General features: G+C 35.5%; 1 protein-coding gene across 5 annotated transcripts in view; it reads left to right on the top strand.

Moving 5' to 3' along the window:
* The window catches only part of APAF1 (apoptotic peptidase activating factor 1), a 34,443-nt gene extending 21,557 nt beyond the window's left edge, over window positions 1-12,886 (top strand). For 2 of the 5 annotated variants that reach the window (XM_027666973.1, XM_027666963.1), the window contains exons 19-27: window positions 338-463; window positions 1,321-1,440; window positions 3,130-3,255; window positions 3,530-3,655; window positions 5,102-5,221; window positions 5,550-5,675; window positions 6,446-6,571; window positions 7,010-7,156; window positions 9,394-11,024. In XM_027666973.1, the coding sequence (XP_027522774.1) occupies window positions 338-463; window positions 1,321-1,440; window positions 3,130-3,255; window positions 3,530-3,655; window positions 5,102-5,221; window positions 5,550-5,675; window positions 6,446-6,571; window positions 7,010-7,156; window positions 9,394-9,537 (1,161 nt within the window). In that variant the 3' untranslated portion in view covers window positions 9,538-11,024. Of the gene's footprint in view, window positions 1-337; window positions 464-1,320; window positions 1,441-3,129; window positions 3,256-3,529; window positions 3,656-5,101; window positions 5,222-5,549; window positions 5,676-6,445; window positions 6,572-7,009; window positions 7,157-9,393; window positions 11,025-12,758 lie in introns of those variants that run through there. The other 3 variants (XM_027666982.1, XM_027666991.1, XM_027666999.1) reach the window with 3 other exon arrangements.
* Window positions 12,887-13,126: the final 240 nt, after the last annotated feature.

The following is a 13,126-nucleotide window of genomic DNA, read 5'->3' as shown; positions in this document are numbered from 1 at the left end:
GTACAGCTGTCAGGTTTGGGGTTGATTTGAGGTGATTGTTGTTGTTTGGGGTTTTTTGGTTTAGCAATCTACATGGCCAAGTTGAACTTCTGATTTTTTATACTGTGATTTTTTTATTTTCTTTTGGTTTTGCCCCTTGTCTTTCAAAATTCTAGCAGTCAAAGAGGCTGCGGATTCAATTTTCCTGACCATTGAAATGTGATAAGTGGGCACAGTTCTTGTTACACCTGATTTCAGAATGAGAATTAAGAAAATACTAGAAGACATAGTAATTAAATGTACTTGCACTGTTTTTCCTGTAAATGCAATCTAAATCCATGCTGTATTTTTACTATAGTTATGGAATATTAAATCTCTGTCAAAAGTGGCGTATTGCAGGGGACACATGAGCTGGGTTCACTGTGTGACATTTTCACCAGATGGATCTTTATTTCTGACATCATCTGATGACCAGACAATACGCGTAAGATGACTTCTTTCTGTTTTGAAATACGTTAATTTTATTCATATATATATATAAATAAAATAAAATTTTTAGTTTAAGGAATTTTTATTATAAAATTATATATCTTATAAAATAAATAAAACACACTTATGTATTTTGTATGTTTATAGCCAATAATTGTATTAAAATAATTTACATATACAGTAAAACAAGCTGGCTTTTTTACTTTATTTACTGTTTATCTAAATTTCTTCTATGTCTACATGATTTTTTTTAAGTCTGGTGGCTCTTCAAGAGTAATTATAACCTTCTATTTCGTTTTACATTTTATCTGAATCAGGAATTGTGAAGTTTTTTGTGGATCCTAGCAGACTTGATATTAGTTTCATTGTTAGATATATTTCCATGTTAATATTTAGGATAGAGTTCTGTAATTCTAATGTCTCATTAAAACCCTGGGAAAGTAGAACTATAGTTTACCATGGTAACCTTTCCCTTTCTCTCAAATTAACACATACATTTTTGAAATTTTGAAAGCAGTTAAGTATAGAAATATCTACTTGATATTTTTTGTAATTGGATTTTAATGCTACTCTTTGGATTAGAAAACTTTGGACTTTATAACTATGACTCTAAACACAGAGGAGTCTCATAGTCATCCTGAAAAAAAAAGTCCTATTTCATCTGTTGGAATCTCTATAGTAATTGCACAACTTTCCCTAGTATCAAAAATAGCGGAAGCAAGATTTTCACTGTTTTAAAAAAATCAGTATTACGTCCAAAGTTACAAGCCTTTGATTTACAGGTACTCTTACTCAGCACATTTTATATCTAATTCTTTAATAAAGCTAATGAAATACTGTGTTCTTCAACAGATCTGGGAAACAAAGAAGGTGTGCAAGTCTTCTGATGATGTGCTGAAAAGTGAACTAGATGTTGTATTTCACAATGGTGAAGTGATGATTTTAGCAATTTATAATCAGAAGCATTTACAAGTAAGCTGTATTTCTCAATATGTTAGTGCATTTGAATGTTATCTGCAAATCTCGCTAGGAAACCAAGGAAGTATTGAAAGAGCTGCTTGTTCATGTGTTTCAGCTGTTGAATCTGTAGCAGATGACTCAATGTTTGATAGCATCTTTATATCTAGAAACTCTGCCTAGTTTAGTAAGTGAAAAATGGAGTTTGGGGGAAATTTCTACACTAATGTTGAAACTGAAAGTGGATGCAGAGAAACAGAACTCATCTCCCTTCGTGACCAGGGATGCTTTGGACCCTCCAAGTGGCTTAGATGTGCAGAGCAACGTGTAACATGTGCAGCACCTATAAACCAGGTGCAGCACCTATAGACCAGGTGTTACACAGCATATCAGAACCCCTGTGTAATAGCTGAGGGAATTGTCTCAAATTGGGGCAATGAAAGGTGTGAGCCCAGGACTGCTTATAGGCTTAGATTTGTGCTGAAGAAAACAGTAACAGTGAGTACACTCTTATTACTGTGGCCCCCAAGTGCTAAGTACACCAACATCCAAAATATATTTTTCCTTTCCGTGATAGCAAGTGCATGCACATGACCCTTTTTTTAAGTCATGGTTCTCTAATATATCAAATAAAGTCAGTTAATAGGATTTTCATCTGCTGCAATGAAGGGCTGAACGAAACCACAGCAAATGGAGTTATACCTGCTTATGTGCAGGAGCAGTTTAGGACATTTGATACTTTTTAATCTTCTTGAATTGTAACATCTGTAGCAACTACTGTGTAATAGTGTAGTCTGGCTCTCATTCGAATTGGTAGACCTTATCTATATGTTTATAAATAGTGTATTTCTGCTCTAATTTTACTTGAACCATTTCCTAGAGAAAGATGGTGCTTAGATTCTCTGCCCTAAATACATTATTCTGACAACTTGTGGACAGCAGTCATGAGAGAAGTCTGCAGTGTAGAAACGCAATAGATTTTTTATCCTTGCACAAGAAGAAAAATTGACTGAAAAGACAGATTGCACGTGTACTGTGATTTAACAGTGTACCTGCTATCACATCTCTCAAAGTTTTTCTTGCAACCATGTTTTACCTTTTGTAATTTATTGTCTCTCAGAACTGGAGTCCTACTCACCTTTTGATGTGCAGTATGTTCATTTTTAAACATTCATTCACACTGATAGCTTTTTAAACTATGTTTGTAGATTACTGTATTCTAAAGATCCCCCCTGCCCCCCGGGGAATTGATTTGAGGACAATACTGAGTTGAGATTTGGTGTATTGTGTGTGCTAATAAGTTTGAAATCATGCTTACAAGATGCAGTTAAAGTATTTTATGCTCCATTTGACATGGGCTGTTAAATCTAGCTGGCAAGGCAAATTTGAGCATGAAGCTTGCTATATGGCTTTTGGAATTTGGGAGTAGCATTTTGAGTTACTGTTTCCTGTAGTCAGACAAACTTTAAAAAGCCTTCTAATACTGAGATGAGTTTCCTTCTGCAAACTTATCCTGTTCAGAGAACATTGTGTAGAAATAGTTACACTGACCTTCAAGGCAATTAGTTTATGAGAGTAACTGATTCTTTTAATTTTAAGTTCGTAAGTTTGTACACTGTTCCCCTTGGCATTCTTAGCTCTGTATTTTAATTTATTTAAGTTTAAATTTTAAAATATTGTAATAATTAACTTCCTATCTTACAGCTTATCAATGGAAATACAGACAATGTTATTATGCAGACAGCAGTCCAAGAATCCCCCATTTCCTGCTGTTGCTTAAGTGAAGATCTTAAATTTGCGGCTTTTGGACAGGAAAGTGGAACAATAAAGGTATTAAATCCTAAATGAGATTTTAACAATAGTAGGAAAACACTCTTCTTGGTGCTTTTTAAATATATGTCACTTGAATGGCTTTGTACAATGATATTCTTCAACGTAGTAATTCAAAGCTAATAACTAAGCTAATGGGAATTTTTAGTTGTTCTAATCCAATGGTTGAGAATCATGTATTTTCAATCTCATGTTATTTAAAAAAGAATTTGCATGTTCTTGTTTTCCTTAAGTGTGTAAAATAGGTAGAGTTATCACATTCTTCATTTTATAGGTACTACAGTTGTCAGATGGGAAAGTTCTGAAGTCCTGGGAGGCCTACAGGACATCCGTGCAGCATTGTCAATTCACATCTGATTGTCAGACTCTCATTTCAAGTGCTCATGATTCAGTTATACAGGTTTGGAAGATATTTAAAAAGATCATGTTGTAACTTACTGAAAGTAAAGAGCTTTTATACTGTACATAATGTAAACTCAGTAAATGATTACTGTGTTCTGTATTGCTCCATGCAAGAGAGTGTAGAAACTGTAGCCTTTATTTATACCTTATGTGAGAGTGAATATTAGCTTTTCTGTTTTTACTGCTGTGGATGATAGAAAAGCACCAACTGCTTTGAGAAGAGTGAAAGGTACATTAATTGTCAAACAAGATAACTCAGCAGTTCTGAAGTGAGAGTTTGGGATGTGAGCCAGAGCTGGCCGCCTGTGGTAGGTCTGTCAAGTGGGCTTGTTTATACTCTCTTAGAGAATGAGGTAAAAAGTCTGGTCTCAGAGCGGGCTTATGTGCTCACCTAGTCCAGTAGAGTGCTGAATACAGATAATACTAGAAATAGAGTGACTGCACTAATGTAGTCTCAAATTAGTAACCTCTGCCTCTCAGCAGGGTAGCTTGGCTTCGGAGGTGCATTCTGGTGTGTCTACGTTAGCATTTTAGCTCACCTCAGGGATGCACTTTTGAACATCCTTGTTGTTTTATGCTTACTGTGCTTTAGTTTGCACTTCAGATCAGCTGCAGCATGCTGATGGGATTCCTAAACTGGAGCACGTGGTCCGGCTACTAATGAGCATTCAGTCCTTACAACCAAACTTGAGTTTCTCCAGAACACAAATGGGTGCTGGTCCTCAGCTTTACGATCCTTCTCTCAGGCTTAACGTGGGAAGCTTGAGTCCTCAGCTCCCTCTTGTGGGCAGCACCTCAGTTAAACCTCCAGGACAGTCACCTGAATGCAGCTGCTTTCTGTTCACTCTTTGCAGAGGGCAACCTATCAGTTTGAAAACTATTAAATCATTGTCATTTAAAATAAATTGATGCTTAATAGCTCCTGTAAAACAAAATTACACTCATTTTTAAGTGAATAGTTGAATTGAAAATACAAGTGTCATTTTGCTATAAAAATGCAAAGCAAAATGGCATTTCATTAGAAATGCTCATTAAACATATTAAAGAAAGTTAACTTAAGTATGCAAAATATGAGGTCTGCCAGTCTATTTGTTGCAATAATAAAAGGTTTAAACCCCCAAACTTCCCAGGTGCTTATAGGTTATTGCTTTGCTTTTTCTTTTTAAATCACCAGTGAATTTTAAGTAGCAAATTCACTTTGAAAATCAGATAATATGTGTATTATGGGGACTGTCTCATAGCTTGACTAATAAATTCTGTGGCACCCTCAATCTTCAGCATTTCTACTATTGATCTCTTCAATATCTAACATTTTAATTAATTGCCACCGCCATAAGAACTTTTGGTTAGTCATATGCTATAAAAATCAATCAGTTAGTTCATTCTTCTTAACTTATGTTTGTTGTTACAATTTTTAAAAAAAATATTTTGTTTTTATAACTAGGTATGGAATTGGCAGTTGAGTGAACATGTGTTTCTAAGAGGGCACATGGAAGCAATCAAGGATTTTAGACTTCTGGAATATTCAAAACTTCTCTCTTGGTCATTTGATGGCACTGTTAAGGTAAGGAAAGGGCTGTGAATTGACAAATCACATCAAATATGTTTTACTTTCTCTTGTAACATTTGGTATTTCCTGCACTTTGTGTGAATTTTATTTTTTTGATCATAAAGTGTAAGCTGACTTTAAAGACAAAGTTTTGAATTTTCTTTTTAGTAGGATTTACACTGTTGTTGTATTTTAACTATAGCAGTAAGTATAATAAAGTGTTGGCCATATTAGAACTAGCTAGCTGAGTTTTGTCTCTTACATATCACTGTGTACGATGCAAGTGTTTTAACCTTTTTACTGTGTTACAAAAGTAACCTGTTTTTCCTGTATATTTGATTAGGTTTGGAATATCACTACTGGAAACCTAGAAAAAGATTTTGCTTGTCATGGAGGCGCTGTTCTTTCTTGTGCTGTTTCACCTGATGGTAGTAAATTTTCATCTACTTCTGCTGACAAAACTGCAAAGGTTGGTTACCTTCTGTACAAAGATAAAAACAATGCCTTATTTGTCCTGAAATGTAATTTATATTTTTTATTTTGAGATAACTAGTGATTATTCAAGTTGTCCTGTTGTATTTCTAGTATTAAATTTCTTGTATCCATCAACGTGTTTCTAAAGCTGTTACAGTCACAATTGATCTTGGATATAACTTGAAGCTGTCTTAGTGGCTTATGTACAAATAAAATGCATGTTTAATGCACAATTTTGTGCAGAACACTTTGTTTATTTCTCTGTATTGATTTGTTGATAACCTGACATTCTTAATTTGTAAAGTTAAGAAAAATCTCTGAAACTTCCAGAAAAGTGCTGTTGATAGGTTCTGGTATTCCTGTTCTGAAGTCAGGTGCACAAAGCAGTGGACTGGGGCTGCCCCATTATATTCTAAAAGCATTCCATTAGATTTTTAAAATATAACTTTAAATTGATTGATAGATCCTGTTTCTAAGAACAGTGTTAAACTTCCTTGTGAACAAATCGGCTTCATTAAAAAGTATGTTCCAAGGAAAGATACATACTTGCAGTCATTCAGTAATTTGTAGCAAGCACATTCTTGTGTGATTCAGATAATAAAAAGAAAACTAGACTACAGTATAATACATTTACATAAATGCACATACTTATATGCATATATATGAAAAGTCTTATGTACATTTGAGTGCTAATGCCTTTTAGAAAGAGGTTGTAATTGGTTTTGAACTTGTCTTTTTCACTCCTCTGTAATGTTTTCCATTTAGATATGGAGCTTTGAAAGCTCATCTGTTCTTCATGAGCTGAAAGGTCATGAAGCCTGTGTGCGGTGCTGTACTTTCTCTCCTAATAACAAATTATTGGCCACTGGAGATGACAAAGGAGAAATAAGGGTATTTCTCTAATCTTGATGTTTATTTTATAATTCAGTTGATATTCAGCTCACAGACAGAAAAGTTCTTATAGTTTGTGTTCTGCATGTCTAATTTGTTAGCATTGTGGTGAACCTTGGGGGTTGAAAATAACAAAGTTTGTCACATGAGGCAGTAGTTTGTAAACAAATTGATAGATTTATGTTCCATGAATAATAAGGAACCAATTCACATGATTTACTAATAATTCTACTGTGAATCACATGTGTGATTAAATCCTCCATATATGATACAGTTCTAAGAGGAGAATTCTTTTTTTGAGTATTTTGTCACTTCAAGGAGAATGCATATTTACAAGAGAGGGTTTTTTAATACAGAAAAATACATTTCAGATATACTTATTTTAGATTTTTTTTTTTGTTAAGTTGATTTGTTTGCATAATCTTCCTTCTCTTTTAGATTTGGGACATTTTAGCAGGTGCATTACTTCACTTCTGCTCCCCAGTTACTGTAGATGAAGGAGAACCAACTCACGGGGGCTGGGTAACAGACCTCTCATTTTCTCCTGACAGTAAAATGCTTGTGTCATCTGGAGGCTATCTTAAGGTAAGCCTTGAAATAATAAAATATCCTAACATACCAAATTAAATGGAACCACACTGTAAATTCTAAAGGAAAATGAAGACTAATTCAAAGAAACAAATCTGAAACATTTCACTTAACACAGAGCTGCTTCAATTTCACTTCTTTCCTTCTCATATCTGCAAGTCCCCTGAAAAGGTCTCTTAAGAATTCAGGCTTCTTTTCAAACTCTCTCATTGGTTCAGGCATCTACCAGGCATATGTCTTCTGGGAAGGGGAAGAGTTGGCCTTTCTTTTGGTCTGTGAATGGTTCTTCGTAATTGTGAATTTCTCATGAGGTTTTATGTTGTTCTTTTTCCCCTCATGTAATAACCAATACCAGTTATTAGAAATTCTGTGTGTATGTGAGGTGACAGGGGGTGAAGTTCTTACCTCAGAGTGATGAAGTTTAGTTTATTGTTAGTCCGTGTCTAGCTGTTGGACATGCTATCAGACTAATTCTTTGAAGTCAGTCAGTAATCATTTAACAGACAGTTGAATTTTCTAACTTAGCTTTGAAAACATCTTCTGATGTTCATTTCATATTAAAGAACAAGACATACTTTCTGTTTCTAGCTTCCTCCCCATTTTGTCTTGTGGTTACGCAGTATGGTGTTGTGATGCTTTTTGGAGTGTAGAATTGTTTAGGATGTTAGGGACTTCTGGAACTCATCTAGTCCAGCCCCTTGTTAGAAGTAGTTTGCAGAGTTAGGTAAAGTTGTTTAGGGCCTTGCCCCATCAAATATTGCTCCCCAATCCAACAGGGTCACCTCTGGGTCCTGAAAGTAGAGTCTGACTCTGTCATCTCTAACTCTCTTTTTAGTAGTTGAGACAGCAGTTAACCACCTACATAAATTCAGTGCTCTGTCTCTCTTCTATGGCATCTGTTCTAGGTGTTCAGCCATCTCAATGACCATGGGCTGGACTTGTTCCAGTTTGTCAGTGTTTTTCTTGTACTCAGGTGGGGCTCAACACACAGTAACCGATCTGCTGGCTACTACCTTTTGAACCTAGCAGTATACACTTAGTTTGTTACCTGCCTTGTATTCCACTCATCCAGTCCTTATCTCTCCCGTTTGACTATAGGGACACTGTGGGAGACCATGCTGTATGCTTAGCTAAAGTCGAGGTTATTCACATCCCCTGCTCTTTCCATGCTGTTTGGAGAGCTGCCATTATTGTCAGCAGAAGTCAATTGGGTGGTTCAGCATGATTTATCTTCGGTACATTGGTGCTAGTTGTTCACATGACTAGACGTGGCTTCCTGAAAACTTGTGCCATAATAATCCCAGACACTAGAGTGAAAATTACTGGCCTATAGTTCTCAAGACCATCTTTGCTCTTTGTGAAAGTGGGTATGATGTTTGTCTTTTCCCAGTCATGGGACCATATTCAATCACCATGTCTTCTCAAAGTATTGTATTTCTACTTCTCTTTGAAGATCTACAGATGGATGTGTATGATGAAACACACAGCCATTTTGTAGGGAGATGCTAGTCAGTGAAATTCTAGAACATTTCAGAAGTCTGGACCCCTAAAAACTGGACTGAGTTGTAGTGTAATGTGGATGATACCTTTAAACAAATGAGTCATCTTAGTCATAGATAAGGTGTATCCAGCTGTGAACTGTTAAACTTGCTGTGTGAATGGTCCCCCCTGGCACAGCACCTGATCATTTATTCACCAGCAAAGGTTCAGGAGCTAATTAAGATCCATTTTTTGTTTGGTTGGTTTTTTCTTTCTTTTTTTGGGTATCTTCATCAAATAACAGCCACTGTAGGGACAGTGTTTTTAATCAGAACATTATAGCTGTGTAGTTGCAAATCTGTATTATGCACACAACTGTAATGTTACATATTTCATGAGATGAGTAAGCTAAAAACTAGTAATACCATCTGCTTTTCTAGATGATCAAAGCTGACGGTAATCTGTTGTGATATTTTGCTGCTTCACTCAAAATCTGCAAGAATAGAGGGTAGACTTCTTATTGGCACAGTTGAGTAACAGCTTGGTGCTGGATTGCATTTAAGTCAATTTTGCATTGGTCTATAGTTTTTCTGAGAAATGTGAAATTTCAGACTACAGTAAACTGATGGTTGAAGTTTTCTCAGTTTCTTTGCTATTAGTACTTACTGCATATTCTAGAAAATAATAATTAGAAACTGTAATCTCACTGAAAAAGAATTTGGTCCTACTAACAAAACTGTTATTATTTTTTATAGTGGTGGAATGTAACTACTGGAGAATCCTTACAAACCTTCTACACAAATGGAACAAACCTCAAGTCAATACATGTGTCTCCTAATTTCAAAGTGTATGTGACTGTTGATAATCTTGGTATTCTTTATGTATTACAGAAATTCTGATCAGTGTGCCAAACACTGCAAAGATAACTGATTTTTTAAGCTGGAAACAAAATTCTGCTAAATGTGTCTGACACTCATTAAGCTGTGAATTATATTTCATTGTATTCATGATGTTTTCATGTATATTTATGTACATTTATGTATGTTTTTTCAAATGAACTTGCATTTAATCTTGCTTTTAATAAGCGTTATTATAATCCTTACATTTTTATTTGCATTTTAAGTATGTTGCTTCCAATTTTGTAAGGAAATTATATTAAGATTTGTTCAAATTAGTTGAAATTAATATCACTGAAAAAATAATAAGAGTATAATACTTTGAAATTATATTTTGTGCTGAGGCTGATGGCTAAATGTTCTTTAGTCATGAGCACAACTGTATAAGGTGCAAAACCATTTTTTTTTTTACTGGGATGCAAAGATTTTCACTTTGTACGGAATGGAAAGAAGGAGGGGCATTCTTCATTTGAGATATGAAACCAGCCATCTTGGTGCTTGACATTCAAACCAAATCAAGTAGCTGTTCAGTTTACAGCAGCAGTGCCTCCCATTTGTGGTAAGAATGTTCATGCTTCAAATCTGTGGAGATAAAGTGGATTGTAACATGTCTGAGCTGTACCTATTAAGGGGAACATCCTGAGTCTTGTTTTCTGGAGGAAAAATATGAAAGGATACTGCAACTGAAGTGGAAGAGATAGTGCCACATTTGTAGTCCAAGGATGACTACAGCTAACCAGCTAAACTGAGAATGGAAATGGCTTAAAAACTGTGTATTGGAAAATATAAAAAAGGTGTGAATTTAATAGTTTTTCTTTTCTTTTAGATTTAAAATTCAGTTTATACTATGGAGGCACTTTGCTGTCATCAGCTTTGTTTACATGGGATTCTATACCCAGTTGATCTCTTGCCTGGTAATATGTGATTTTTTTAATTTATTTTTTAAATTTTTACAGTCTATTTATAGATTCCGTATAGGGTAGAAATATTGACATTTTGTACTAATTACAGTTGACAAATGTTGTGTGAATAATTAGGTAACCATTTTTTCTTAGATACCTAGTAAACCTTTTTCTATTCAGTCGCCTCTCAACTGCTGTAAGCAACTGCACAAGCATTGATATGATTTTCATATTTTTGTAGCTGGCAGTAAAACACTGTCTAACAACTTGATTGTAAAAAGTACAGTAGCAAGTATCTCAACTGATACTGAATAATGAAATTCTCACTTATAGTATTTTTTTTGTGTATTTCAGAAGATTTCATATGCATTCTTGGTATTTCCCTGTTTTTGACAATCACCAGTTTTTCCTCTTTTTTAACTTGAAATTCTGCTATTTCTAAGGTGCTGTTGAATACAGATCAGTATAATCAAAGTACTGCTGGCAGATATGTAAAGAGAAGAAATTCAATGGAAAAGAATGTGATGTTTTGTTTTCTAAGTATGTACAATATTCAATAAAGATAATCCAGGCAATACTGGCCAAAGTTATAAATGAACTTGAATTCTTGAGTATTTCTTAATACATAGTAAGAAGGAGAGAGAGTGCTGCCTCTTTTATTGTCTTTCACTGTGATTTTATTTTCAATCTAAACATAATGATACTTTACAAATTACATCAAAAATACTTTGACAGGTGAGCAAGAGTATTAAATATGAGTGTGGAGGAAAAAGTGGACTGAAGTCCTGGAACATGTCCAGCAGTGTTCAGGACAGAATTGTTTCTTCTGTCTAATTTGTACAGAGCCCATCAGTACCTCCCTGAATAGCTGAGGAATCATGGAACAGGAAGCTTCTCTCAACAAATATCCCTCGATCCAAGATGTGGATCTGTGCTGTCCTTATTGCGCAGAACCCTGTCGACTGAACTTAGAGACCAGTCCAGGTTAAGAGATACAGGATAAGTGTTTCCCATGAGGAACCAACGCAGAAAGTTGTCTTCTGTGAGAACACTAATTAAAGCCCGATGATAGGAAAAACCGATCATAGTTTAATGCAGAAAGTAAATGGTGCACAAGCAGAGTTTATAGATGATCGCGATGTTGAATGAGTAGGAAGCAAGTAGCACAAAATGTGAGATGAATACTGCATTCTTGGATTGTTCTGGAAGAATGGCAGCACGGCAGCATTGTACTTGTTGCTGGAACCGAGGAAGCTGTGTTTCATAGAAGGTAATGTTAATTGAGTTGGGATGGTTGCGATCACATATGTAAATGTATGGAGTTGGCTGTAGGTGTTTATAGCTGAAGTGGAAGAAGAGAAATAGTGATGAAAAAGTGTGAAGAGCCAAAGAATAGATCTGATTTGTAAGGAGAGGATGAAAAAATTCAAGTGAAAAATTATTACAATACAAACCAGAACAGCAACTTCTTTAATTTAAAATGTTTAAGAAGACAGTTTACTGTAATAAAAAATGTCTTCCTGTATCATCAGATTTAGCTGTTCTCTTTGATGTTAGATGTATTTTAAAGGAAATGGGAAATTTGACTAGAAGCAATTTTTATGGACATTGGTACGTAGATTGGACATTAGTGCTTCCATTAATTCTTGTAATGTCAGATCAAACTGAATGAGTCTGCATTCAAATTTAACTAATGAGCATTGACAATTTTATCTAGTTTTTTAACTTATAATATGCTTTACTATAAACAAGTTTTAGGTACACTTCCTATTAACCATGCCTATCAGTTTCTGTAGAAGTTTTGGTCTCTTCACTTTGGCAATTAGACCCACAGCTCCTTTCTCTTTCCTTGGGAACTGTACCTAAGTGTGATACACCTACTCAAGAGGATGCTTTTTATTGCGTGGAGGTGTACCATTCCTTTAACTACAGTGTTCTCCTTCCCCCTCTCTTATCTTACACAGTCATTTGAAATAGAACTGTGCCCTTACTGCCTGAGTTTTTTTCTGTATAAAGGTTTATAGATCTCTTGTAGTGCTGGAATGTGGAGTTAGAGCTGGAACTGGTAACCTGTTCCCAGTAGAGGGACATCCCCCCTAACCCAAAATTGCCTTCTTTAGAAAATTATGTAGTTAAATTCCCTGTTTTAGAATGCTGTGCAAATTGCTGGCTTGTTTGTTTTGGGGTTTTTTTTACCATTTTGAAATTTAGTGAAGCCTCTGCGTGGGACCCTGTTCCCCAGGTTATATCTAGATATGACATAGTCTGTGTCCTTATCTCTGCTCTCCTGGCATGTTTTTACAGAAGCTGATGCCTTTGCAGGTTTCAGGGAAAAGCCAAGCTGAGAAAGCACTCTGACTCAGGTGGTTTCTTCTGCCCTCCTGGAACAGAACTTTGCAGCGAGACCAGTTCCACCCATCTTCAAAAAACCGGTAAATCCAGAATACCAATAGGTCACAGAGAATTCAGGTATGTTCTTGCAATTGCTAGTAGAACATAAACCCCTTACTGAAGTATTTGGTTGCCCTTTCTCCTTCATAGCAAGTACATATGCCATGGCAATGCCAAGGAGTGGAAAAGTCAGCCTTGGGGATGTATTTCCCTTTGGTAGCATACTCAAGTGTATTTGTCCATGTTGTGCTTTCCTCCTCCTTGTTTCTACTATTGAGACATAAATTTGTTTGGGCTCA

This window comes from Corapipo altera, unplaced genomic scaffold (assembly GCF_003945725.1).
Source record: "Corapipo altera isolate COAL_440 unplaced genomic scaffold, ASM394572v1 1, whole genome shotgun sequence".
In the NCBI taxonomy this organism is placed as follows: domain Eukaryota; kingdom Metazoa; phylum Chordata; class Aves; order Passeriformes; family Pipridae; genus Corapipo; species Corapipo altera.
The sequence above is the reverse complement of the archived record's forward strand: the minus strand, read 5'-3'. Positions and strand labels throughout refer to the sequence as shown.